Source organism: Diaphorina citri, unplaced genomic scaffold (assembly GCF_000475195.1).
Source record: "Diaphorina citri unplaced genomic scaffold, Diaci psyllid genome assembly version 1.1 scaffold49, whole genome shotgun sequence".
Lineage (NCBI taxonomy): Eukaryota > Metazoa > Arthropoda > Insecta > Hemiptera > Psyllidae > Diaphorina > Diaphorina citri.
Genome location: NW_007377486.1, coordinates 420,517 through 446,410, shown reverse-complemented (window position 1 = coordinate 446,410; position 25,894 = coordinate 420,517). Strand labels below are relative to the sequence as shown.

Below are 25,894 nucleotides of genomic sequence, written 5' to 3'. Positions count from 1 at the left end.
TTGCCAGGATCCCTGGTGAGTTTGGCAACATGCTAAGAATGAAACAGTAGAAGTCGTAAGCTCCTGTAATATTCTATAAGACTGCAACAAATCATAAAAGCTATCCAAATATTGTATTAGATCCTAACAATTAATTTGAAATGAATAAAAGCAAGCGTAAACCAATAAAATTATCACATTAAAATTCTGAATCAGTATCAGTGAATCACAATCAAATTAAAGCACCCAGAATTAATTCATTTTCTTGCGTGTATTCTAACGCACATAAATTAAGAACACATATATTAAAATACATAGTTACTACAATAATTATTATCACAGGAATTATCAACAGATGTAAAATCAGGTTGGTTGGGAGGTGTAAGTTAATAAACAAGAGATTAGTGGATGTGGTATTTACACACTATGGAGTTAATGTTAGTATCTTATCCAGTGAATACAGAACGATTGAATGCAAGCATGCTGATTAAGGTTTATGGTTAGAATTTACTAGAGATTAGACTTCAAATAATAAAAAATCCAATTACTTCCTTAATTTGACGCATTTTGATTGATAAGGACTTTGAGGAATACTTCTACCTTCTAAAACCAATACTATTTAATAATATGTATTGTCTTGGTACTTGGTATTAATAAAATCAAAGGTCAATATTTAATTGCCAGGATCCCTGGTGAGTTTGGCAACATGCTAAGAATGAAACAGTAGAAGTCGTAAGCTCCTGTAATATTCTACCTATACCTAGTGAGTAGTGGCATAGCAAGGGTCAATGAAGAGGAGGATGGCAACACTAACCTAAGATGTTTGTAGGGAGGTCCCCAGGCTCGTTAGTACTAGAGGGTGCAGTCTGATCAGGCACGTTAGAGGTCTGACTTGACTCATTAGTAGTAGCAGATGCCTGACGTTTCAAATACTCGGCAGACTTTGGAGGGGGTGGGCGGGCAGGCTTGGGATGAGGGGAGGAGGTAGAGAGAGGGGAAGGAGAGGGAGATGGAGTTGATAAAGCAGACAGCGGGTTAGTAGGCGGTTGAAACGTGACATTCTCATAGTCCTGCGAGTCCAGTACATCAGTCAGAGAGTGAGTGCGGGGGGGCGGGGGTGGTTTAGATGGACGAGCTGAAAGGGTTAATATTGCATTATGTTAAGCAACGCGAAGTATACGTAAAGGTAGAACACTGATTCACATCTGCCCAACAGATGTATGTATCCAACACTTCTTAGACTGAACTTGAATTGAAGATGAATCATTTGCATTGGTTGATTTTACTCTATGGATTAAGATTAGCCAACCGGATTGCTTCAAGCAAAGGTTTTAACAAACAATCTAAGAACCACGGTATTGGATAACAGTCGGACAGGTGTAAAGAAGTATTATTTCATAGGTGTTACGTGTGTCAGTCAAGTACCGGTCTTACCAAGCTGAGCATTAAGTAACAGAGGCAGAGGTAAAACCGTCAAACATCCACGTTGTAACCGGAGTAACTATGATTGGTAACACCGGACCTCAAGCTGAATTTAGAGTGTTTAGACGACACAACTCATGTCTCGCGGGTCAATACTTAGTTTCGTGTAAACTATAATATGGGAAACCTGCTGAAAAGGTTAATGACTTGATTTAAAGAATCAAAGATAGACACCATTAAGTAACAGAGGCAGAGGTAAAACCGTCAAACATCCACGTTGTAACCGGAGTAACTATGATTGGTAACACCGGACCTCAAGCTGGATTTAGAGTGTTTAGACGACACAACTCATGTCTCGCGGGTCAATACTTAGTTTCGTGTAAACTATAATGCCCTCTGAACATTGCAAGGAGAAGTGCAATGATCTTTAACCAGACCAATAGACATTAATATAAAATGTATTGAAGTGTATAAGTGGATAATCAAGATCTTCAAATGAAGCAATGAGTTTAATTTTATGCACGCATAGGTACAATATTATATCATGAAACATACTCATGTTACATATTCATGTCTAAACCCACTTTTGAGTTTGGAACCCAGCTACCACATTGAGCTCAATATTATGAATGTAAGTACATAATATATATTTGAAGCTACAGCAATAAGTTTCTAAGTATTTTAAGTTATGAGTGTGTAAGATTTTTAACTGGTAAGTAGATGTAAAACAATTGTACATATTTCAATAAGGATAGTAATTATATCGATTAATAAAGTACCAACTTCCACCTGGGAACCAAGAACACAGTCATGATTCAATATAGAAATAACAAAGCAGCTCTACTTCATGTTGAACAACTTGGAAAGACACCTGGGAACCAAGAACACAGTCATGATTCAATATAGAAATAACAAAGCAGCTCTACTTCATGTTGAACAACTTGGAAAGTAGCTCCTTGGCCAGGAAGTCCAATACCGCTGATATCGTCTCACCTGGGAACCAAGAACACAGTCATGATTCAATATAGAAATAACAAGGCAGCTCTACTTCATGTTGAACAACTTGGAAAGAAAAAAAATCAGTGCCGATGTTATTTAGAGGAAATGTTTGAATTTGAAATGAATCAAAGTTGAACTCTTTAACCTCGCACTCTGAAAATCAAAGTTGTTCTCGCCCTTTTCCTGTTTTGTTTGGTCAGTGTCGTAATTTGCATTTCATTCACCCATTGTACCTTCCTCCTTCTATCCTTTACTTAGGCAATGAAATATTTTACTCCACTCTCTACACCACTTGTTTTTAATGTTTTGTATAAAAGTCTTGTAATAATTTCTTGTTAAAGCATAACCTTTCCTAATAAACTATTAATAGGTTGTACTCTTGTTCTCTATTTTATGCGTTGTATTGCAAATTATGAACAAAGCTCTGCAGTGCCTTGCATTGTACATACCTCAACCTCTCTTGTGCGTTTAACTTTATAATGGACCTTTAATTAAATAAACCCGTTGTTCGTATTTGCATTGAACATTCAAAGTAGAAGCAAAGGACTTTATAGTCGTCCGAGTATGTTGCACTCTGCTCTTGAATATCTTCGCTTCGGAACAGATTACATCAATACTTGTACTAACTATAACAGGACCTTTAATTAAATAAACCCGTTGTTCGTATTTGCATTGAACATTCAAAGTAGAAGCAAAGGACTTTATAGTCGTCCGAGTATGTTTATGTTGCTCTCTGCTCTTGAATATCTTCGGAACAGATTACATCAATACTTGTACTAACTATAACTAGTATTGTGTATCGTCAGATTGGTCAGTTTATTATCATCCCACAACACCGTTCTTTTTTCCCATCAGTACCTACCTATCTACATACTACTAGATAATGTGTAGGTAAGAATAAAAGAGACAAATTTCATATGTGAATGACCTATCTACATACTACTAGATAATGTGTAGGTAAGAATAAAAGAGACAAATTTCATATGTGAATTGGTAAGTACAAGTTTGAGGTCAAAGTAGTGTTAGTACGGTATGGGTCAGGTAGGTCACATACCTAGGTCTGAGTCTCGAAGTCGTTTGTACCAAAGTGTCACATTGTGGAAACCAGAACCATTGCCTGGACAAAGATATATGAAAATACAGACAAATAAGATTTAGACAGCAATATGGCGTGGAGTGTAGAGAAGAAAATCAAAAGCAGTTAGACCAAGGCAGTAAATATTATAAAGCAAAGCAAGATTACAATAATGATAATAATGTAGTGGCCTTTCATTTTCAATAACCGAAAATTCAAAAGAGATCATAATAAAGCAAAGCAAGATTACAATAATGATAATAATGTAGTGGCCTTTCATTTTCAATAACCGAAAATTCAAAAGAGATCATATATGTATGTACATTTATTGCTAATAAATATAATATGCAAAACTCCCGGTACTATAATCTCATGTTAAGTGTTGATGCCCGTAGTCCGCGAGCATGCTGAGAGGTTAACAAACACTTTAACATAAGACTATAGATCCGAGTATAAGTTCTCTCGGTGAACTTCATCAAGTTCAATAGATTATTATTATTAAATTGCTGTCCATAATAACCGGGATTCAATAAAACTTGAGTATTGGAAAACAAATAATCAGTTTTCGGCCATGTCTATGGTCCCTGGGCGCGGGCGGTTAGTACCTACATATTATGTATTGCGAGTAGACAGGTAAATGTAAGTAAGATAGTTGGATTTTATAATTAATAGAGGTTAACAAACACTTTAACATAAGACTATAGATCCGAGTATAAGTTCTCTCGGTGAACTTCATCAAGTTCAATAGATTATTATTAAATTGCTGTCCATAATAACCGGGATTCAATAAAACTTGAGTATTGGAAAACAAAAAATGATCAGTTTTCGGCCATGTCTATGGTCCCTGGGCGCGGGCGGTTAGTACCTACATATGTATTGCGAGTAGACAGGTAAATGTAAGTAAGATGTCATCAAGTTCAATAGATTATTATTATTAAATTGCTGTCCATAATAACCGGGATTCAATAAAACTTGAGTATTGGAAAACAAATAATCCGTTTTCGGCCATGTCTATGGTCCCTGGGCGCGGGCGGTCAGTACATATGTATTGCGAGTAGACAGGTAAATGTAAGTAAGATAGTTGGATTTCATATGTTATTATTGCTTACCTTTAGATTGTTGAGTGACGGTAGGAACCCCATTGGAGCTATCATGTTGGTTTTCCTGAAATGAAAATCGTATTGATTAATTCAAATTTCAGATCCCATATAGTCAGTTGCCATTTCAAATGATCTATGGTTTTTCCTTTCTAATCTTGTGAATGTGCCATAGCTTTTTACCAAATGTGAAGTGAAACGTACTTTATGCGGAATAATCTCCCCCAGATGCTGAGCCCAAGCTAGTAAAGTAAACTATGTTAGGTACATAATTATGTACGTTATTATTGCTTACCTTTAGATTGTTGAGTGACGGTAGGAACCCCATTGGAGCTATCATGTTGGTTTTCCTGAAATGAAAATCGTATTGATTAATTCAAATTTCAGATCCCATATAGTCAGTTGCCATTTCAAATGATCTATGGTTTTTCTTTTCTAGTTATTATTACTTACCTTTAGATTGTTGAGTGACGGTAGGAACCCCATTGGAGCTATCATGTTGGTTTTCCTGAAATGAAAATCGTATGGATTAATTCAAATTTCAGATCCCATATAGTCAGTTGCCATTTCAAATGATCTATGGTTTTTCCTTTCTAATCTTGTGCCATAGCTTTTTACCAAATGTTAAGTGAAACGTACTTTATGCGGAATAATCTCCCCCAGATGCTGAGCCCAAGCTAGTAAAGTAAACTATGAAGGGTACATAATTATGTACATAAGGTTTCCATATTCCACTTCTTCTCCTGAGGACACAGGGAGAATGTTTTGGGTTTGAATTTTGCTTCAATGTCCTGGGTTTCCAGTAAAGTATCACCTGGCTCTACATGGCTTAGATCTCTTTGCATCTGCAGTGGAGTCATGCCCATTCTTACTCGACTTCTGTACTTTGGATTTGCACCTTTTGTTTGATTTCGCACGTAAAGTTCAGAGGTATAATCATTGTAAACATCTGTAAACGAATAAAATGAAAGTTTAGAAAACGTTTACCTACCTATAGTGATTTGTAAACAAGCATCAAGACAAGTGGTTTCTTGATAATTAAGCAAAAATAAAAATGTTTGCAATTTTACTTTTGAGATGGGTATTCAAATATCATAGTTCGGTAGTACACGGTATCGCATGGAAGACACTTTATTAGAAAGAAAATCTATCAGAAATTTACTATGACACTAATCAAAATGACTGTAAACAGTCATTGATAATATTGTAGACAAATACCTACTATACACATACGTATACAGATGGGTTACCAACAACTCACCAACAACATCATTAATGGGAAGAGCATTTTGTTTGGCTGTGATTTCGCACGTAAAGTTCAGAGGTATAATCATTGTAAACATCTGTAAACGAACAAAATGAAAGTTTAGAAATCGTTTACCTACCTATACTTAGTGATTTGTAAACAAGCATCAAGACAAGTGGTTTCTTGATTAAAAATGTTTGCAATTTTACTTTTGAGATGGGTATTCAAATATCATAGTTCGGTATAATTTACCTGGGACACGTTATCGCATGGAAGACACTTTATTAGAAAGAAGATCTATCAGAAATTTACTATGACACTAATTAAAATGACTGTAAACATAATATTGTAGACGAATACCTACTATACATACATACATACATACGTAAACAGATGGTTTACCAACAACTCACCAACAACATCATTAATGGGAAGAGCATTTTGTTTGGCTGTAAGTTTTCTCAATTCCCGATCTCTTTTCTTTGTAATTTTATCAATTTTCTTTTCCGTCTCCTTCTTCTTCCTGTTTATCATAGCGTTCATTCGTTCTTCCATTCTCAGTTGATTCAAATACACAAACACATTGCTTTGTTTCCTTGATAGTTTTTCTCTCAGTTTGTAGATAAGTTCAATATCATCTTCTCGTTGTAACCACTCATAGATCTCAATCTGTTTGATCAGATTCTGTTTGTTGCCTGAAAACAATATGCATTATTCCTGTTAAATTGTAAAGTCCTTTTCCTGCTAAATATTTCACTCAAGCATCTACTTATGTATCTACCAACTCTCTTTGTTTCCAGTTCATCATTCTCATCATATAAATATCACCATGCTTCTAGATCTACGAGTAGATCCTAGACCAAACTTAGGTACGTTATATTCTGTTCAAATTTCGTTCATACGTTTTTCAAACTTACTGAGCATGGTCATTGAATTCAAGGCTTGTTCACAGACGCGGCGTAGTTTGGTTCGCTCGATCATGTCCAGTTCATTCTGTGTTACAGGAAATCCATTCTCCCATTTCTCCAGATCCAAAGTGTAGGGGATATCTCTAACATTGGGACCCCGGGGCTCAGGTGCCCAGGGGTGGGTTTGTGCCTCACTCTCCCTGTATATTGTTTGTACGGCCTTGCGTACCTGCCCAGGGGTTTTACTCTGAGAGGTTTTCCGGCCCTGGTGAGGGAATTTCTCATGCCCCGCTGCTTCATCTTTCACCGGACTCATTACAATGTTATTGATGTTAGTCTGAAAATAGGAAATGTTCCGTTAGTATTGTCATAAGGTCAGAAGCACGCCATCAGCCCTATTACAGTAACTATACCTACACCTAGATTCGGGCGGGTTATCCAGGGACATTAAATGAGTAAAGTCTACAATTTTATTGACTAAACTCCTGGTTCTTGGTCAGGATGGTCAGCGTTACCGGACTCATTACAATGTTATTGATGTTAGTCTGAAAATAGGAAATGTTCTGTCAGTATTGTCATAAGGTCAGAAGCACGCCATCAGTCCTATTACAGTATCTACCTACACCTAGATTCGGGCGGGTTATCCAGGGACATTAAATGAGTAAAGTCTACTATTGACTAAACTCCTGGTTCTTGGTCAGGATGGTCAGCGTCATCCTTCTAGTTTGCCTTCTAGGCTGCATCAGGACCGCCGCACTTTCTATTGTTACTTGTACTTGACATAGCAAGTCTGACCCATTTCATATTATACAGGCACCCTCATGTCAGAATACCCATATGCAACATGTGTGTAATTAGACAGTAACAGATGTTCTGATGTTTACTTGCTATGTGAAGGTCATATCGTGTGTGTTATGCTAGGATGAGCGAATCATTCATTCTACTTGAACCAAGTAATTGTTTACGATACTGTAGCGTCATCCTTCTAGTTTGCCTTCTAGGCTGCATCAGGACCGCCGCACTTTCTATTGTTACTTGTACTTGACATAGCAAGTCTGACCGACCCATTTCATATTATACAGGCACCCTCATGTCAGAATACCCATATGCAACATGTGTGTAATTAGACAGTAACAGATGTTCTGATGTTTACTTGCTATGTGAAGGTCATATCGTGTGTGTTATGCTAGGATGAGCGAATCATTCATTCTACTTGAACCAAGTAATTGTTTACGATACTGTCTAATTGTTTCCCCGCTCGAAACAGTTGTAATCATGGGAGTTCAGTGAATAAGTACTGGACACGAAAATATAATATAGTGAATAAGTAGAAGAAATCACGTAATGGTAGATTTAATAGGAGAGGGTCTAAATGACTGACCAGCTGTCATTTGACCAAACCATTTTGCTGTCAGTAGAAAAAAGATAGAGGTCATTCTTTCTGTGCAAGCAAAATGCGAATCAAATGAGGAAAGTTGCATAATAAAGTCAAAGTTTGCATTGCAGCTTTGGAAGTCTTCTTATTCCTCTGTTATAAAACTAAAATAATGTATACCTATTGCATCTAAATGTTCTTCTGACATGTTGAATATTTTTATATTGAATATTTTTGCTCATTGTGCAGTATTTATGCTATGTAATAGCCTTTGAATTTTGAATGCTTCTGCATTTACCGGTATCATTTAAATTAAAACTATACAAATGATCTAATGATTCAAGTCGAATCGAATGTTCGCCTCTAGTGTTAGTACGATCAGACCAATACTTACAAACGGGTTCAAGTCAGTTACATTAGGTCTCGTAAAATACTTGCACGCTTCGGCCGCGATGTTGCCTTGTGCACGCGGCTTTCTGTCATGCATCATCTGTTGCTTCTTGCTGGTCCAGGATACGTTTACATGATGCGGCAGTATAGTTGACCGGAACACCACCAGGTTGCGATGGTATTTGTCATTGTCACTGAACATGGTGGTATATTGAGGTTGTACCGCGTATTGGGATACATGTTGAAGAGCTCTGGCTGCATGAGAGCAATAGTCTGACTTATCCGAAACGATGTGGTTGGGATCATAGATGAAATCCAGAGGTCGAAACTCTAGGTTCCTCATTCTGTCTGTCTGTCTGGACTGGAGTTGATTAGTGTTTGACAGACCTCAACCCTGCTCTATAAACTTGATCCAATAACTCATCTGTGAAATGGTATGAGTGGAAAACAGTACATATTCCAAGTAACAAGAAAGGATGATTTAAAGATATACATATAATTGTTATGTTTAAATGTTTACAGAATACATAATTATAGGTAGCTATTTAACTATTTATAGGAAGCGACGATGGGCGAAGTGAACAAAACAAGTTTCCGTAAGAAGTAAAAACTGAAACGTGATGACTCAAATCAATATGGAAAATACACCATCAACAGATTCGATTCATTAAGAACAACTTAACAATCTAATGTCTGATACAACGTGTGATGGCGATGCGATGTTTAGATTGTTTAGTTCTACCATTAAATGGTATGGCTTTAAGTGTGTACGAAATTGAATTTAATGTAGAAAGTGAACAAAACAAGTTTCCGTAAGAAGTAAAAACTGAAACGTGATAATTCAAGTCAATATAGAAAATACACCATCAACAGATTCGATTCATTAAGAACAACTTAACAATCTAATGTCTGATGCAACGTGTGATGGCGATGCGATGTTTAGATTGTTTAGTTCTACCATTAAATGTGGTCATTTTACATATAAGTAGAAATAATTTGTCAACAGAACTAAAGCTTAAGAAAGAGGTTTGATAGAAGGGGCAGTAACCGCCGAGGTCTTATGGTCCTAGGATAGGAGAAAGCCAGTCGTTCCGAGAACAAACCTTATCTGTTTAGAATAAATTTCGCTCCGAACGGTATAAAATGACCACATTTAATGGTAGAACTAAACAATCTAAACATCGCATCGCCATCACACGTTGCATCAGACATTAGATTGTTTAGTTGTTCTTAATGAATCGAATCTGTTGATGGTGTATTTTCCATATTGATTTGAGTCATCACGTTTCAGTTTTTACTTCTTACGGAAACTTGTTTTGTTCACTTTCTACATTAAATTCAATTTCGTACACACTTAAAGCCATACAGATGTCTACCTTTCGACTGAAGCTTATGCTTACTTAGATAGAGTATAAGTAGGTACCTATGTACAATTTTGAGTCATCACGTTTCAGTTTTTACTTCTTACGGAAACTTGTTTTGTTCACTTTCTACATTAAATTCAATTTCGTACACACTTAAAACCATACAGATGTCTACCTTTCGACTGAAGCTTATGCTTACTTAGATAGAGTATAAGTAGGTACCAGGTACCTATGTACATCATGTCCCTATACATTATGTAGGTACCTAAACAGATTCGTACATAGGTAATGTTTATACATATTATGTTGGACTTGGGACCTAAGGTAAGTATACGGCTGATAGCTGATGATATGTTATTAGAATTGAGAATTTCTCATCACTCCTTATCTTACTCGTATCATCCCATCTTATCAACATAATCTGAGGTAAGTATACGGCTGATAGCTGATGATATGTTCTTAGAATTGAGAATTTCTCATCACTCCTTATCTTACTCTATCATCCCATCTTATCAACATAATATTCTTATGATACTCATACCTAGCTATCTGTGGTTGATTATTTATTATCAGATATTGGAAACTTTCTGATGGTCACATGGAAGTGTCTCGCCTGATAGAGTATGAAACGGGGACAATTTTTATTATTTTTCAGGATTATCATTGAAAGTTTGTATGTAGGTGATAATTAGTTGATGTATGTACCTATCTCTAATATTTTGAAAGGTATTATTATTATTATTTGTTGTTCACAATGTCATATAAAGTTGTATACCTAGTAGGTGGTATTCGAAGTTACCTTCTATTCTGTGAAGGTACTTACTTTGAATTTGTCTTGTACATTACAGACCAGTAAGAAGGGTGTGTCTTTTTTCGCAGAATTTTTCATAAGTACAGAATATTTACTTCCCTCCCCACAAATAATTTAATTTAGCTAATAATAGTTTTTTTTCCTACTTTGAATTTGTCTTGTACATTACAGACCAGTAAGAAGGGTGTGTCTTTTTTCGCAGAATTTTTCATAAGTACAGAATATTTACTTTTCCCCCCACGAATAATTTAATTTAGCTAATAATAGTTTTTTTTTCCTTCAATCTGATGTTGAGTTTTTGTTTGGTGTTTTGGGGTGTGGCTGTTGGTAGCTCACTACACCACTGAGGTTGATGGAAAAATCAAAGTTGATCCTGCAAAACATTTGACATATGTAGGATTGCAAGGTCATTATGAATGTTGATGGTAACATCAATACTTTGGTCCATGAGCCATGGCGGATAAACTCCAGTAGTGAAAGCAAGAGACCTCAAGTCAGTGGACAATATAGTCACTACATACCTCCTTGTATACAATAATCATAATAGCAACTTGAACCGGTTTTCAAAGTTGATCCTGCAAAACATTTGACATATGTAGGATTGCAAGGTCATTATGAATGTTGATGGTAACATCAATACTTTGGTCCATGCATGAGCCATGGCGGATAAACTCCAGTAGTGAAAGCAAGAGACCTCAAGTCAGTGGACAATATACATAGTCACTACATACCTCCTTGTATACAATAATCATAATAGCAACTTGAACCGGTTCGAATTTCTTTTGTGCAACTTTGATTTTTCTTCAACTTGATTTAAGCACACAAATTATTATAGTTTATTCTATAACTGCATCCATATTCTATACGTAGCACGGACGGTGAGTTATAATGAAACTCGAGTGATATTTAGAAGAGACTTATGGAAAGTTGTCTTTGCCTTCTCAACAGTCCTACCTATCTAACCGGTGAGTTATAATGAAACTCGAGTGATATTTAGAAGAGACTTATGGAAAGTTGTCTTTGCCTTCTCAACAGTCCTACCTATCTAACCTATATGAGTACAAAGTAACATCTCCATATTGCTATTGGTATGCACATTAAACAAGATTTGTTTTAATCGACGATTTATTGCTTTTATTTCATCAGTCTCTGGGTTTCTATTTATATCAAGATAGACGTCTACATCTTCTATTGCTCCACTCTCTCTACAAATTGAATGAGAGTTGATTTTATCATTACCTACTATATTAGGCTCCAAACTACTTGACAATTTCACTCATATGTTTTATTGATTCCTTGTGGATTTTCTGATATTCTCGTAAAAGTAAAGGAACAACTTTCGAAGAAGTTGTAGGCGGATACATTTTTTATGATCTTTTTTCACCAAAGTACTACACTCTTTAATTGTGATATTCATCGTCGGTTCAAACATTAAAAGGTGGGGGGGGGACTTTATGAACACATTGTGTATGGAGAACAATAAAAATAATAATAAATAATAATTTCTAGAAGGTAAACTGGACATAAATACTTAAAGTTCAATATAGCACCGGATATCTCGGTGAAATTGTTTTCACTTCCACAGATGATAATACATATATTATTAGCTTTGACATCTACAGACATAATACATAATTATGTTTCAACGTTTCAAATATTAGCTGCATGAACAAGGTACGTTCAAAAAGTACGTAAGTATAACACTACTTTTAGTGCTGTTAGCCCCTACACCAAAGCCTCAGAGCGCGCTTTTTGCACTACAGACATAATACATAATTATGTTTCAACGTTTCAAATATTAGCTGCATGAACAAGGTACGTTCAAAAAGTACGTAAGTATAACACAACTTTTAGTGCTGTTAGCCCCTACACCAAAGCCTCAGAGCGCGCTTTTTGCGTACGTATGCCTACGTAAAGAACTACCGAGCTACATATATCTCTAATGTCTATTCTTTCCAGGGATATTCTCATATGACCTGAATTAAAGCAAATAAAATCATGAGGAAAAGCTTTTCCGATGGTGTCTGAGCCAAGACGTTTTCTGTAAAGTTTCGTTAAGGGACTCGATGACCTGAATTAAAGCAAATAAAATCATGAGGAAAAGCTTTTCCGATGGTGTCTGAGCCAAGACGTTTTCTGTAAAGTTTCGTTAAGGCTTGCCGGGACTCGAGAGGTGCGCGAACGTCAAGAGTTCGCCCGGTAACAGAGGGAACTGTAACTGCTAAGGTCTTATCGTCCCGAAAGCAAAGAGAGGAGAAAGACAGGATAGGAGAAAGCCAAGAGAGGTGCGCGAACGTCAAGAGTTCGCCCGGTAACAGAGGGAACTGTAACTGCTAAGGTCTTATCGTCCCGAAAGCAAAGAGAGGAGGAAGACAGGATAGGAGAAAGCCAGCCGTTTCGAGAACGAACCTTATCTGTTCAGGATAAAATACGCCCCGGGCGAGAATCGATCCCGCGACCTAGCACTTACAAGGAAGACGTGCTACCCTTCAAATGGCGGTAATTTGTGAAAACTTTTCGGCATGGTAACCAATAGCAACCCTAGTTTGTTTACATTGCATGTCTTTTTCCATTGAACATTTATGTTTTTACTGTGTTCACTCTGATGTTTGTTTTATATTCCCAGTGGATAGAAGTAACAACACAGGAACTAGTGGGAAGGAAATTAGTTTTCATACAGGTAAGTGATCAAGCGTTATATACGAGCAGTGGATAGAAGTAACAACACAGGAACTAGTGGGAAGGAAATTAGTTTTCATACAGGTAAGTGATCAAGCGTTATATATTCTAGAGATAACTTTTAGAATAGGTACGTCAGGTAGGAAACTTCCTTTCAATCAACTGAATCGACTCCTACTTTTAACGTTGAGCTGTGTCCTACTTTTAACGTTGAGCTGTGTCCTACTTTTAACGTTGAGCTATGTCCTACTTTTAACGTTGAGCTATGTCCTACTTTTAACGTTGATAGTTTTCCACTTTCAAAAAGGTGGTTAGGTATTGTTATCCTAATTGATGATGATTTGTTCGTTGTGTACCTACTACCTATTTATTCCTAAAGTGCAGTGCGGTGTTCTATGTATCTGGAATCTCATTCTCTCAGAGATTAACATCTGAAATCTCGCTCTGGTCTTGATTCAAATATTGTTTTATTTACCTATGGGGATTAACATCTGAAATCTCGCTCTGGTCTTGATTCAAATATTGTTTTATTTACCTATGGGTACATAATACATATTATGTCAAGGGACATCAATAACTAGTTTGAAGAAATTACACCTATGGGTACATAATACATATTATGTCAAGGGACATTAATAACTACTTTGAAGAAATTAACAATATTTTGCCCACAAGAAATTCAGTGTATTTTTATAATGACACTATCCTGACCATACTAATTAGATGCTAAAATTAAGGGCTAAGGGGTTATAACTATAACCCATAAGATAGATAAGATAAGCCTCGAGATATCCCGTTAACTTCCTCGATGTACATTATAATTATATCTTCAACAATTTATGTTGGTAGGTATAGGAAGTTTTGTAGGTATTGGAAAGGGAGATAGGATATTATAACAAATTTGGATGAATTATAATGACACTATCCTGACCATACTAATTAGATGCTAAAATTAAGGGCTAAGGGGTTATAACTATAACCCATAAGATAGATAACATAAGCCTCGAGACATCCTGTTAACTTCCTCGATGTACATTATAATTATATCTTCAACAATTTATGTTGGTAGGTAGGAAGTTTTGTAGGTATTGGAAAGGGAGATAGGATATTATAATAAATTTGGATAAAGTTTTATTTATTACTTATACCTATGAATGTATTAATCATCATCTTATACCTTTATCTAATAGATTCAGAAATTCAATTTAAATTTCTTTATTCAATCCAATGGAGATTACCAAGAGCAATGATGTGAAAGAAACATACTTATATTTATTTTTATTCTGCTGAGATTTTACTTTTAATTTACTTACTTATACCTATGAATGTATTAATCATCATCTTATACCTTTATCTAATAGATTCAGAAATTCAATTTAAATTTCTTTATCCAAATGCCCAGAGAAAAAAATCCAAATGATCCAAATTTCTGTCAATGTCTCCTACGGATGCATTCGTGTGAGGTCGAGACTCAACGCAGACAACAGACAGGTAAGCACATTCTGTTGAGGGGGTTGGTTGTTAACTAAGAATAGAAATGCTAATGGGGCTCGAACCTACGGAATAGAGAAATGTGACTAGTACAAGTAAATTTAACTTTCTTAATGACTGACAGTTAGAATTTACAAGTTTTACATGAGTAACTAATGTCTAATGTAATGCTTATAGCGCACATAGCATCAACAAGTATGGAAACCCAGGACATTGAAGCAAAATTCAAACCCAAAACATTCTCCCTGTGTCCTCAGGAGAAGAAGTGGAATATGGAAACCTTGGTAGAGTTGTATGAGAAAATGAAACTATGGAGAACGCAAACCTCATCAAACAAAGAACTTGATGAGGTGATACTTTACTGGAAACCCAGGACATTGAAGCAAAATTCAAACCCAAAACATTCTCCCTGTGTCCTCAGGAGAAGAAGTGGAATTTGGAAACCTTGGTAGAGTTGTATGAGAAAATGAAACTATGGAGAACGCAAACCTCATCAAACAAAGAACTTAATAAAGAGCCCAAAACATTCTCCCTGTGTCCTCAGGAGAAGAAGTGGAATATGGAAACCTTGGTAAAGTTGTATGAGAAAATGAAACTATGGAGAATGCAAACCTCATCAAACAAAGAACTTAATAAAGAGGAAGAAGAAGAAGTAATAGAAGAGAAGCGACCAGAGAGTAGTAGCAAAGTAGAAGATGAGTTGAATCCAGAGGACGATGAAAGATATTGGAAGAAGAAGAAGTAATAGAAGAGAAGCGACCAGAGAGTAGTAGCAAAGTAGAAGATGAGTTGAATCCAGAGGACGATGAAAGATATCTAAACGCAGTGATGATTCAGAAACTAATCCGAGGGACCTTGGTAGAGTTGTATGAGAAAATGAAACTATGGAGAACGCAAACCTCATCAAACAAAGAACTTAATGAAGAGGAAGAAGAAGAAGTAATAGAAGAGAAGCGACCAGAGAGTAGTAGCAAAGTAGAAGATGAGTTGGATCCAGAGGACGATGAAAGATATCTAAACGCAGTGATGATTCAGAAACTAATCCGAGGACGGAAATGGCAGTATGATATTCAAGAAGGAATGACAAATGCACAAAGTCTCATTGATGAAATCAAACAAACAATCACTCTAACACCAGACGATGTTCAAGTACTGGAAGACAAGAAACAAAAAGTATTTGATAAAGCAAGAGAAGAGGATGTCAAGCTAAGGCACCAGCAACCTCTGGATGATTCACAGGGACAGATACAAGGTAAGTATAAAACTAGAAGCAGAGGTATACTACGAGTAGTCAGTATAACATAATAAATCATACTACTTTCATATAATTTATATTGTTTCAGATTACACTTAATAGACGAATCCTAACCGAGACGTTTCACAGGGACAGATACAAGGTAAGTATAAAACTAGAAGCAGAGGTATACTACGAGTAGTCAGTATAACATAATAAATCATACTACTTACTTTCATATAATTTATATTGTTTCAGATTACACTTAATAGACGAATCCTAACCGAGACGTACTCTGGATGATTCACAGGGACAGATACAAGGTAAGTATAAAACTAGAAGCAGAGGTATACTACGAGTAGTCAGTATAACATAATAAATGATACTACTTTCATATAAGTAATTTATATTGTTTCAGATTACACTTAATAGCCGAATCCTAACCAAGACGTAAAAAAAAGTAAAAATTAAGCACGATTTCCACTATAATGCATCAGGAAAATATTCTTACTGGTAATTAAATGGGAGTAAGTTTTATCATCTGCTGTTCAAGTCACAGTATGTTCACCCCCATCAAATCGCCTGTAAAATATTTGAACGTTGATTGAACGTACTGTGACTGGAGTCTGGAGTGTGATCTGAACGGATAGTGGGAATCGGGGCTAATATTATTCCACTTCATAACTATAATGCATCAGGAAAATATTCTTACTGGTAATTAAATGGGAGTAAGTTTTATCATCTGCTGTTCAAGTCACAGTATGTTCACCCACATCAAATCGCCTGTAAAATATTTGAACGTTGATTGAACGTACTGTGATCTGAACGAATAGTGGGAATCCGGACTAATAATGCTAATATTATTCCACTTGATCCACAATTATCGAGATCAGGAACTAGAATTAAATCATTTCATATTTCTGGCCTAATATTAAACACAGAGTGACATTTAAAACTCAGTTGTTATGTAATCGAGATCAGGAACTAGAATTAAATCATTTCATATTTCTGGCCTAATATTAAACACAGAGTGACATTTAAAACTCAGTTGTTATGTACTCGTTATTGAGGTACTTTTATAATGCAAGTAACATCCAGGACATCCTAAATATTAGAGAATGACATATTATGTAAGGACGTGATCTTATCGAGTGAGATTTATATTGAAACATTGAAAGTGATATCCAGGACATCCTAAATATTAGAGAATGACATATTATGTAAGGACGTGATCTTATCGAGTGAGATTTATATTGAAAGTGACAATATCCAGGACATCCTAAATATTAGAGAATGACATATTATGTAAGGACGTGATCTTATCGAGTGAGATTTATATTGAAAGTGACAATACATGTACCGGTACCTACTGGTTGTCAATATGAGAGCTGAATCATTAGCCCTACTTAAAATGTTGAGATCAATGAACGTATTATACTCATGAGAATTTGATTAGACAGAGAGTAGGAATGCAATATATTTTGACATTCTAATAAATGATTCTGAATGGTAGCTCTACTTCATCACGGATTATCATTATTATTTTCTTCTAAAAGCCCACATTGTTGACGCGAAACCGACATTAATCCAGTAATTAATAGCTGCTATAGGAATCAATGACCCAAGTATGTTACGCTGTAGTCAGGAAAGAGTTGTCTTACCTTTGTGAATATCTCCGACTCGACTAGTTCTGTAAGTAATATGTGATGAACATTTTGAAATTGCATTTCTGAAACAGACAAAGATAAGGACTTGATTAGTATAAAAAAAACAACAAACACACACACACACAAGACATTTGATAGCTAATGAAGTCACTACGTAACTCCAACCTATCTATGACCGAATTTTTCAAAAATTGGACTTGTGATGAACATTTTGAAATTGCATTTCTGAAACAGACAAAGTTGAGGACTTGATTAGTATAAAAAAAACAACAAACACACACACACAAAAGACATTTGATAGCTAATGAAGTCACTACGTAACTCCAACCTATCTATGACCGAATTTTTCAAAAATTAGACATTTTTTACCTGAAATTTTGAGAACACAATACAAATTATGTATTGGTGTTGTGGGATGATAATAAACTGACCAATCTGACGATACACAATACTAGTTATATTGATGTAATCTGTTCCAGTAAAAATTAGAAAAATAAATGTGGGCAGGTGGACCAATAAATGGTACGTTTTTTAGGTGGGCGAATAAATGGTACACTTACCCTACATCAATAAATAGGTACATTTCTATCTTGACATTCGAACAGAGAACCTAGCTGCTGAATACATGGATACTAAGTAGATATGTAAATATGTTATATGAGAATATGAACAGGAATTCGGTTTGACTAATTTAAAAACAGGCAAAAAGTAATGGCCCACCTAAAAAACGTACCATTTATTGGCCCACCTGTACCATACGCCACATAAGTCTGAACTCGACGAACTTTTTCACAAAACAGGCAAAAAGTAATGCCAGGCTTTCACATGTGAAGTATTTAAACAACAATAATAACAACCAGGGAGGAAAATTCAATTTAAAATAAGGTAAATTAAATTTCAATATGCTAAGTACACATTCTACCAAACAAAAAAGAACAAAGTTTTTATTAATAAAGTCTACTTACAAAAAAAAAGTTAAACAGGATCAGTGAAAATATAATGGATTACTATAAGTTAGAGCTGGTTGAATATCCAATAATATGAACTCTGTGATTAAAAATGACCAACAAGTCTTAATTAGATGATAACTCAAGTCCAATGTAATATTTTGGTTTTGGTTATATTCGACCTAATGCAGGCAATGGATTTTTCAATAAAAAGTATACAGATGAAACGGTACAAATACCCGAGACCAGTTGGTCAATTCAAAGAAACACTATAATAGTTGAAATAACTTGCGTAATGGTGTTGTCCATCCTGTAATCCTCTTATGACAATATATTCTCTTAACTTTTACCCAAACCAAACAAGGATACACAGGACAAGAAATCCACTATTTTTATTTACCAAATAAAAATAGTGGATATCCAATTTCTCCCCTAGTGAAACTAGTGGAGTAGTGGATATACCTAGGCGATGCGATGGATCATTCCCGATGACTCCTTAATTCAACATGATATGAAAAGGAAGTAGCTACTTATCTCTTGACTCTGAGTGATCTCTCCCTCTTGTACTCATAGTAAAGCCCATCGTGTTAGTATTAGATAACAGTGTACAATCATTCCCGATGACTCCTTAATTCAACATGATATGAAAAGGAAGTAGCTACTTATCTCTTGACTCTGAGTGATCTCTCCCTCTTGTAATCATAGTAAAGCCCATCGTGTTAGTATTAGATAACAGTGTACTCATAATCATCCACTCGATTACAAATAACAACTAGAAACATATTGGATTAAAGAAAGAACAAGTATCCATCCCTACTTAAGTGATACTTCTGCTGAGTATCGAGCTGAAGAGAGTACTTATGGTTATATCGGGAGACTAAATGTAAGAGAATAAAATCGGATATTAAACCGATGGCACTTTCGTAGTCTCGCCGGCCACTCACGCTCAGTCCTTCTGTCGGACAGTCTGAACGTGTGTGGCAGAAACATCTTCAGACCCAGGTCTCTCAGACAGCCTGAGTATCAATAGTATGAAACAGATGGTAATACACCCAAGTACACGGTATCTGATACTCAGATAGCCGGAGGTTATATCGGGAGACTAAATCTAAGAGAATAAAATCGGATATTAAACCGATGGCACTTTCGTAGTCTCACGCTCAGACCTTCTGTCAGACAGTCTGAACGTGTGTGGCAGAAACATTGTAATAGGGCTGATGGCGTGCTTCTGACCTTATGACAATACTGACAGAACATTTCCTATTTTCAGACTAACATCAATAACATTGTAATGAGTCCGGTGAAAGATGAAGCAGCGGGGCATGAGAAATTCCCTCACCAGGGCCGGAAAACCTCTCAGAGTAAAACCCCTGGGCAGGTACGCAAGGCCGTACAAACAATATACAGGGAGAGTGAGGCACAAACCCACCCCTGGGCACCTGAGCCCCGGGGTCCCAATGTTAGAGATATCCCCTACACTTTGGATCTGGAGAAATGGGAGAATGGATTTCCTGTAACACAGAATGAACTGGACATGATCGAGCGAACCAAACTACGCCGCGTCTGTGAACAAGCCTTGAATTCAATGACCATGCTCAGTAAGTTTGAAAAACGTATGAACGAAATTTGAACAGAATATAACGTACCTAAGTTTGGTCTAGGATCTACTCGTAGATCTAGAAGCATGGTGATATTTATATGATGAGAATCGAAATTTGAACAGAATATAACGTACCTAAGTTTGGTCTAGGATCTACTCGTAGATCTAGAAGCATGGTGATATTTATATGATGAGAACGATGAACTCGAAACGAAGAGATTTGGTAGCAGGAAAAGGACTTTACAATTTAACAGGAATAATGCATATTCGGCATTAAGGGTTAGATCTAGTCTGTCGACATAGATGTTGGCTGCAATCCAAAGTTAAAGTCCAGCTATTTTGTATTTTGGGACATTTTGTTGGGAACGTCTCTCCTATAGAAGGCATGGGGCGCTCAGGAATGAATTCTCTAGCATGGATAAATCAACACGAGTAAGAAGTTAGAATAGAATATCAACACGTCACTCTTCACATTATCTGTCGAGGATGTCTTATCAGTTATTCACACCAAATCAGGAAATCGCCATTTGTTTCTGTTAGTTTATGCTTATTTTATAGTTTGATTATCTGTCGAGGATGTCTTATCAGTTATTCACACCAAATCAGGAAATCGCCATTTGTTTCTGTTAGTTTATGCTTATTTTATAGTTCTCACATTATCTGTCGAGGATGTCTTATCAGTTATTCACACCAAATCAGGAAATCGCCATTTGTTTCTGTTAGTTTATGCTTATTTTATACGCACATGGAGCATAGCATAGTCTATACATAAAATTGTAGGTACATATAGTGGTACTAGTACTAACATGACAATAGTATACATACTCGTATAGTGGTATTAGTACTAACAATGGCAATATACGCTCATATAGGTATTCAAGGTAGTAAAGCACGTCTTTCCTTAACTACAATGCATCTCGACACAATGCACCATAGCACAATGATAGGCTAACCGCTAAAGCTTGAATCAGGGCTTGATCTAGCATCAGAGGCCTCTGAATTTATATGGATAACAACTCAATTCACTATTAGGTAGACATTACAGGTACGCCTTAACAGGTGCGCCTGTCAGGCCTACCTGATAGTGAATGCCGGCCTAAAGTACAAAGGAGAGTGGGGATAGATGGGAAAATCAGAATATTCAGGTTTTCTACACTAAAACTAAAACAAAGCTTGCAAAAACTATTGAACTATAGTCAGATTAGTAACCAGGTACGATCCTGACCTTCCACTATTGTGTACACGTATGTACCTATCTAATGTTATTGTTTTTGCAATAATAACAATGTTACAGACATAAATGATTTAATGCCAGCAATGGAAATAGAAACACATGGTGAAGATGACAAGGAAGATGACATGCAGAAACAACTCGAGGAGTTACAGACCAAACTCATCAACATTATTTTTCCTATGAGAAACATTAATAACAATGTTACAGACATAAATGATTTAATGCCAGCAATGGAAATAGAAACACATGGTGAAGATGACAAGGAAGATGACATGCAGACACAACTCGAGGAGTTACAGACCAAACTCATCAACATTCTGTTTCCTATGAGAAACATCCCATCAGAAGAGTTGCAGACAATGTCTAGTGAACCAACATCTGGTCTCAATATAAGCCAAATGGAAATTGGTGAGTAAGTTGTGGTTGGAAACAAGTGTACACCAAATTAGGCATGACTGATTCCATTATAACACTTTAGAGTTAAACAGACTGAAATTAAATTATTCCGTCCATTACGTACCTACCGCTACACTATTGTGATTGGGACATTATAATAAGCTTTAATAGAATAATAGAGAGATAAGTACCTACCTAGATACCTAAATGTTGCTTGAAAAAATAAATATTATTTATCTATTACTATTCATCCATATTCTAGCTCAGGGGTTTCCAACTTCAATGTGTTATAACACTTTAGAGTTAAACAGACTGAAATTAAATTATTCCGTCCATTACGTACCTACCGCTACACTATTGTGATTGGGACATTATACATAATAAGCTTTAATAGAATAATAGAGAGATAAGTACCTACCTAGATACCTAAATGTTGCTTGAAAAAATAAATATAATTTATCTATTACTATTCATCCATATTCTAGCTCAGGGGTTTCCAACTTCCATGTGTATCCGGGCCACATGCTACATTGGGAGGTACTTCGCGGGCCACATATTTACATAGGGGAGCATTGTAGGAATCCTAATTGTAGCTGAACAAATTTACCTAGGTATTTTTTTACAAATTCCATTCAATGTGTATCCGGGCCACATGCTACATTGGAAGGTACTTCGCGGGCCACATATTTATGTACATAGGGGAGCATTGTAGGAACCCTGATTATAGCTGAACAAATTTACCTAGGTAATTTTTTACAAATTCCTCAATGTGTATCCGGGCCACATGCTACATTGGAAGGTACTTCGCGGGCCACATATTTATGTACATAGGGGAGCATTGTAGGAACCCTACTTAATTGTAGCTGAACAAATTTACCTAGGTAATTTTTTACAATTTCCAAAAAGCTTCGCGGGCTGTTAGTTGGAAACCCCTGTTCTAGCTGGTATCTGATCTACATATATTAGAAGAAAGATCAATACACTAGCTAAGGATCAGAATAAGTGGGCGCTAGGAACAGTAGATAATTAAAATTTAGTAATTGAATCATCATAACATAAGTTACTTTTGATCATTTTCAGAAATAGAAGATTTCAGTGAAAATGTAAGAGTCATCTGTGAGGATATTGGTAAAGACATGTTCGAACAACTTTTAGAGACTGCCAATCAAACGTATGAAAAAGTAACAAATCAAATTATAGAAGAAATCATCAAAACGTTACTTACAAAACCTATACACGAACTTGAGAGATCTCAGTCTGAATTCATCATGGAGTTTGATGCAACAAGTTTCACTGAAGATATCATTGGTATCGGAGATTATGAAGAGGAAGAAGATGCCAGCAGCAATGGAATAGTAGAAAGTGTTTCCAAAATATCTCATGAATCCAATGACTCAGTCTGAATTCATCATGGAGTTTGATGCAACAAGTTTCACTGAAGATATCATTGGTATCGGAGATTATGAAGAGGAAGAAGATGCTAGCAGCAATGGAGTAGTAGAAAGTGTTTCCAAAATATCTCATGAATCCAATGGAGATTACCAAGAGCAATGATGTGAAAGAAACATACTTATATTTATTTTTATTCTGCTGAGATTTTACTTTTAATTTACTTACTTATACCTATGAATGTATTAATCATCATCTTATACCTTTATCTAATAGATTCAGAAATTCAATTTAAATTTCTTTATTCAATTGTCCAGAGAAAAAAATCCAAATGATCCAAATTTCTGACAATGTCTCCTAGCTGTGTGGGTACTTATGTACTTTGAGAAGCACTAGGTATCCTGACAGCAATGTGACGAGCATATCACACATCGCATCGTATTCTAATGAGGAGTTGAGGAGGGATTTCACACTATTTTTAGACACACATGAATCCTTACAGCAGCGAAGCAAGTGATGTTTTCGTATTTCGTTTATATCAACTTCACAATGTGTATTCTATTTCAGGTCTTCTCCTCTATTTGCTCTTCATTTATTATGCATACACGATAAATGTGTTGTCTATATTCCCTAGTATGTGTATTCTATTTCAGGTCTTCTCCTCTATTTGCTCTTCATTTATTATGCATACACGATAAATGTGTTGTCTATATTCCCTAGTCCCTACTAGTTAGAGAAACGTTATTGTGTCTACAAGCATTCTCCAATATATAAACAGACAATCTCACTTGTGTCAATGTATTGCTAGGAACAGAGTGTCTTCTCTATTAGAAAACTGTCATGCATCACATTCACCAATGAAACTATCACATGTGAAATCATTTACATTTTTCATCTCACAGGAGGAAGAAACTGTCTGGTACAAACCTTGCTGAGCTTTCTCTTGATTGGTTAAATTCAATTACCTACATGTGGGTCGTTGGGAATTAGCATTATGTGTTGAGTAGGTATTATTTTCATTTTATTTAGAGGAAGAAACTGTCTGGTACAAACCTTGCTGAGCTTTCTCTTGATTGGTTAAATTCAATTACCTACATGTGGGTCGTTAGGAATTAGTATTATGTGTTGAGTAGGTATTATTTTCATTTTATTCTTCTCTTGATTGGTTAAATTCAATTACCTACATGTGGGTCGTTAGGAATTAGCATTATGTGTTGAGTAGGTATTATTTTCATTTTATTTATTCTTCTTCAAAAGGTATCACACTATATCGGGACCATTGCTTCTGCCAGTACTTTTTTTGTTTGCTCTCGGATTTTTTACATTCAAGGAGAGCTGCCTACATGAATATCCGCCACTTTGAACTCATTACAAATACTCGTACTGAACCGATCGTAAGATTTACTGCAAGTTAGTTTCCTCAAGAAGAACAAGTGCATTGATTTGGTGGTGATTAGATAACAACTATTGAAGAATGAGAGTATTTCTCTGTAGAGAATAAACAGGTAATTAAATGCTCGCTATCACTTTCCTTGATTATATTATTACCAATATGATCAACATGAGAGTATTTCTCTGTAGAGAATAAACAGGTAATTAAATGCTCGCTATCACTTTCCTTGATTATATTATTACCAATATGATCAACATTGTCAACATTAGAATTTAATGTGTTACTTTTCCTGTTGGAAGACTTTGGTTTTTGTTCTCGCGACATGGTTCGTCAGTAAACTGGTTCTCACTCTAGTGACTTGACTTGTGATTTGTGACCGGTTATAAAACTCTCCATCTCAAAATCATTTAACATTTCACTACGAGCTTGCTCATTGCTCAGGCTTATTATGTGAAACTTAATGACTGACAGTTAAAATTTACAAGTTTTACATGAGTAACTAATGTCTAATGTGCTTGCTCATTGCTCAGGCTTATTATGTGAAACTTAATGACTGACAGTTAGAATTTACAAGTTTTACATGAGTAACTAATGTCTAATGCAATGACTGACAGTTAGAATTTACAAGTTTTACATGAGTAACTAATGTCTAATGTAATGCTTATAGCGCACATAGCATCAATGACTGACAGTTAGAATTTACAAGTTTTACATGAGTAACTAATGTCTAATGTAATGCTTATAGCGCACATAGCATCAACAAGTAGGTATAGTGAATGATTAACCTTGCTAGGTACCCAGTGAACATGTTGGGATAACCTCATCTTCCTTCTGTAAGAATTCTGTTAACCCTTCATTGCACTTGATAGGATTAACAAACAACATGGTATGAGACGAGACAAGAAGACCAATCGAAACAAATAACTAGAAGTTCGGTGAATTATTGGCAAGTTTATTGGAAATCGGACTGAATGAACGAATGAAAATCGTCAAGTTGAAAGAATGACGGTAGTTCCACAAGAGATTGGCCGATGATTTTGCCAGTACTTAAGGGGTGTAATTTGGATTCTCAGGCGGTTTGAATAGAACCTTTGTGAATTTTAGATATTTTTTGTCATTTATAGCTTCAAAGATTCAGAGGACATTAATTGAGCTCATATCATATCATTCTTGATATGCTAGTTGTTCAGGGTTAACT

The 25,894-nt window shown here is 35.9% G+C and overlaps 2 protein-coding genes and 1 long non-coding RNA gene across 3 annotated transcripts; 1 reads left to right on the top strand and 2 right to left on the bottom strand.

Annotated features, from left to right (window-relative positions):
- Window positions 1-665: 665 nt before the first annotated feature.
- Window positions 666-4,646, bottom strand: LOC113469967. The gene is made up of 2 exons (XR_003393217.1): window positions 4,585-4,646; window positions 666-1,114 (listed from the first exon to the last, which is right to left on the bottom strand). It is a non-coding gene; the product is annotated as an uncharacterized LOC113469967 (long non-coding RNA).
- A 633-nt stretch (window positions 4,647-5,279) lies between these two features.
- Window positions 5,280-9,013, bottom strand: LOC103515553. Its single transcript, XM_026827971.1, has 4 exons — window positions 8,496-9,013; window positions 6,736-7,063; window positions 6,232-6,513; window positions 5,280-5,521 (listed from the first exon to the last, which is right to left on the bottom strand). The coding sequence occupies exons 1-4, from the start codon at window positions 8,832-8,834 to the stop codon at window positions 5,280-5,282; spliced, it is 1,191 nt and encodes a 396-aa protein (XP_026683772.1). The 5' UTR covers window positions 8,835-9,013.
- Window positions 9,014-21,727: 12,714 nt separating this feature from the next.
- On the top strand, window positions 21,728-23,593 carry LOC113469960. The gene is made up of 3 exons (XM_026828044.1): window positions 21,728-21,926; window positions 22,995-23,222; window positions 23,365-23,593. The coding sequence occupies exons 1-3, from the start codon at window positions 21,740-21,742 to the stop codon at window positions 23,466-23,468; spliced, it is 519 nt and encodes a 172-aa protein (XP_026683845.1). The 5' UTR covers window positions 21,728-21,739; the 3' UTR covers window positions 23,469-23,593.
- The last annotated feature ends 2,301 nt before the right edge of the window (window positions 23,594-25,894 follow it).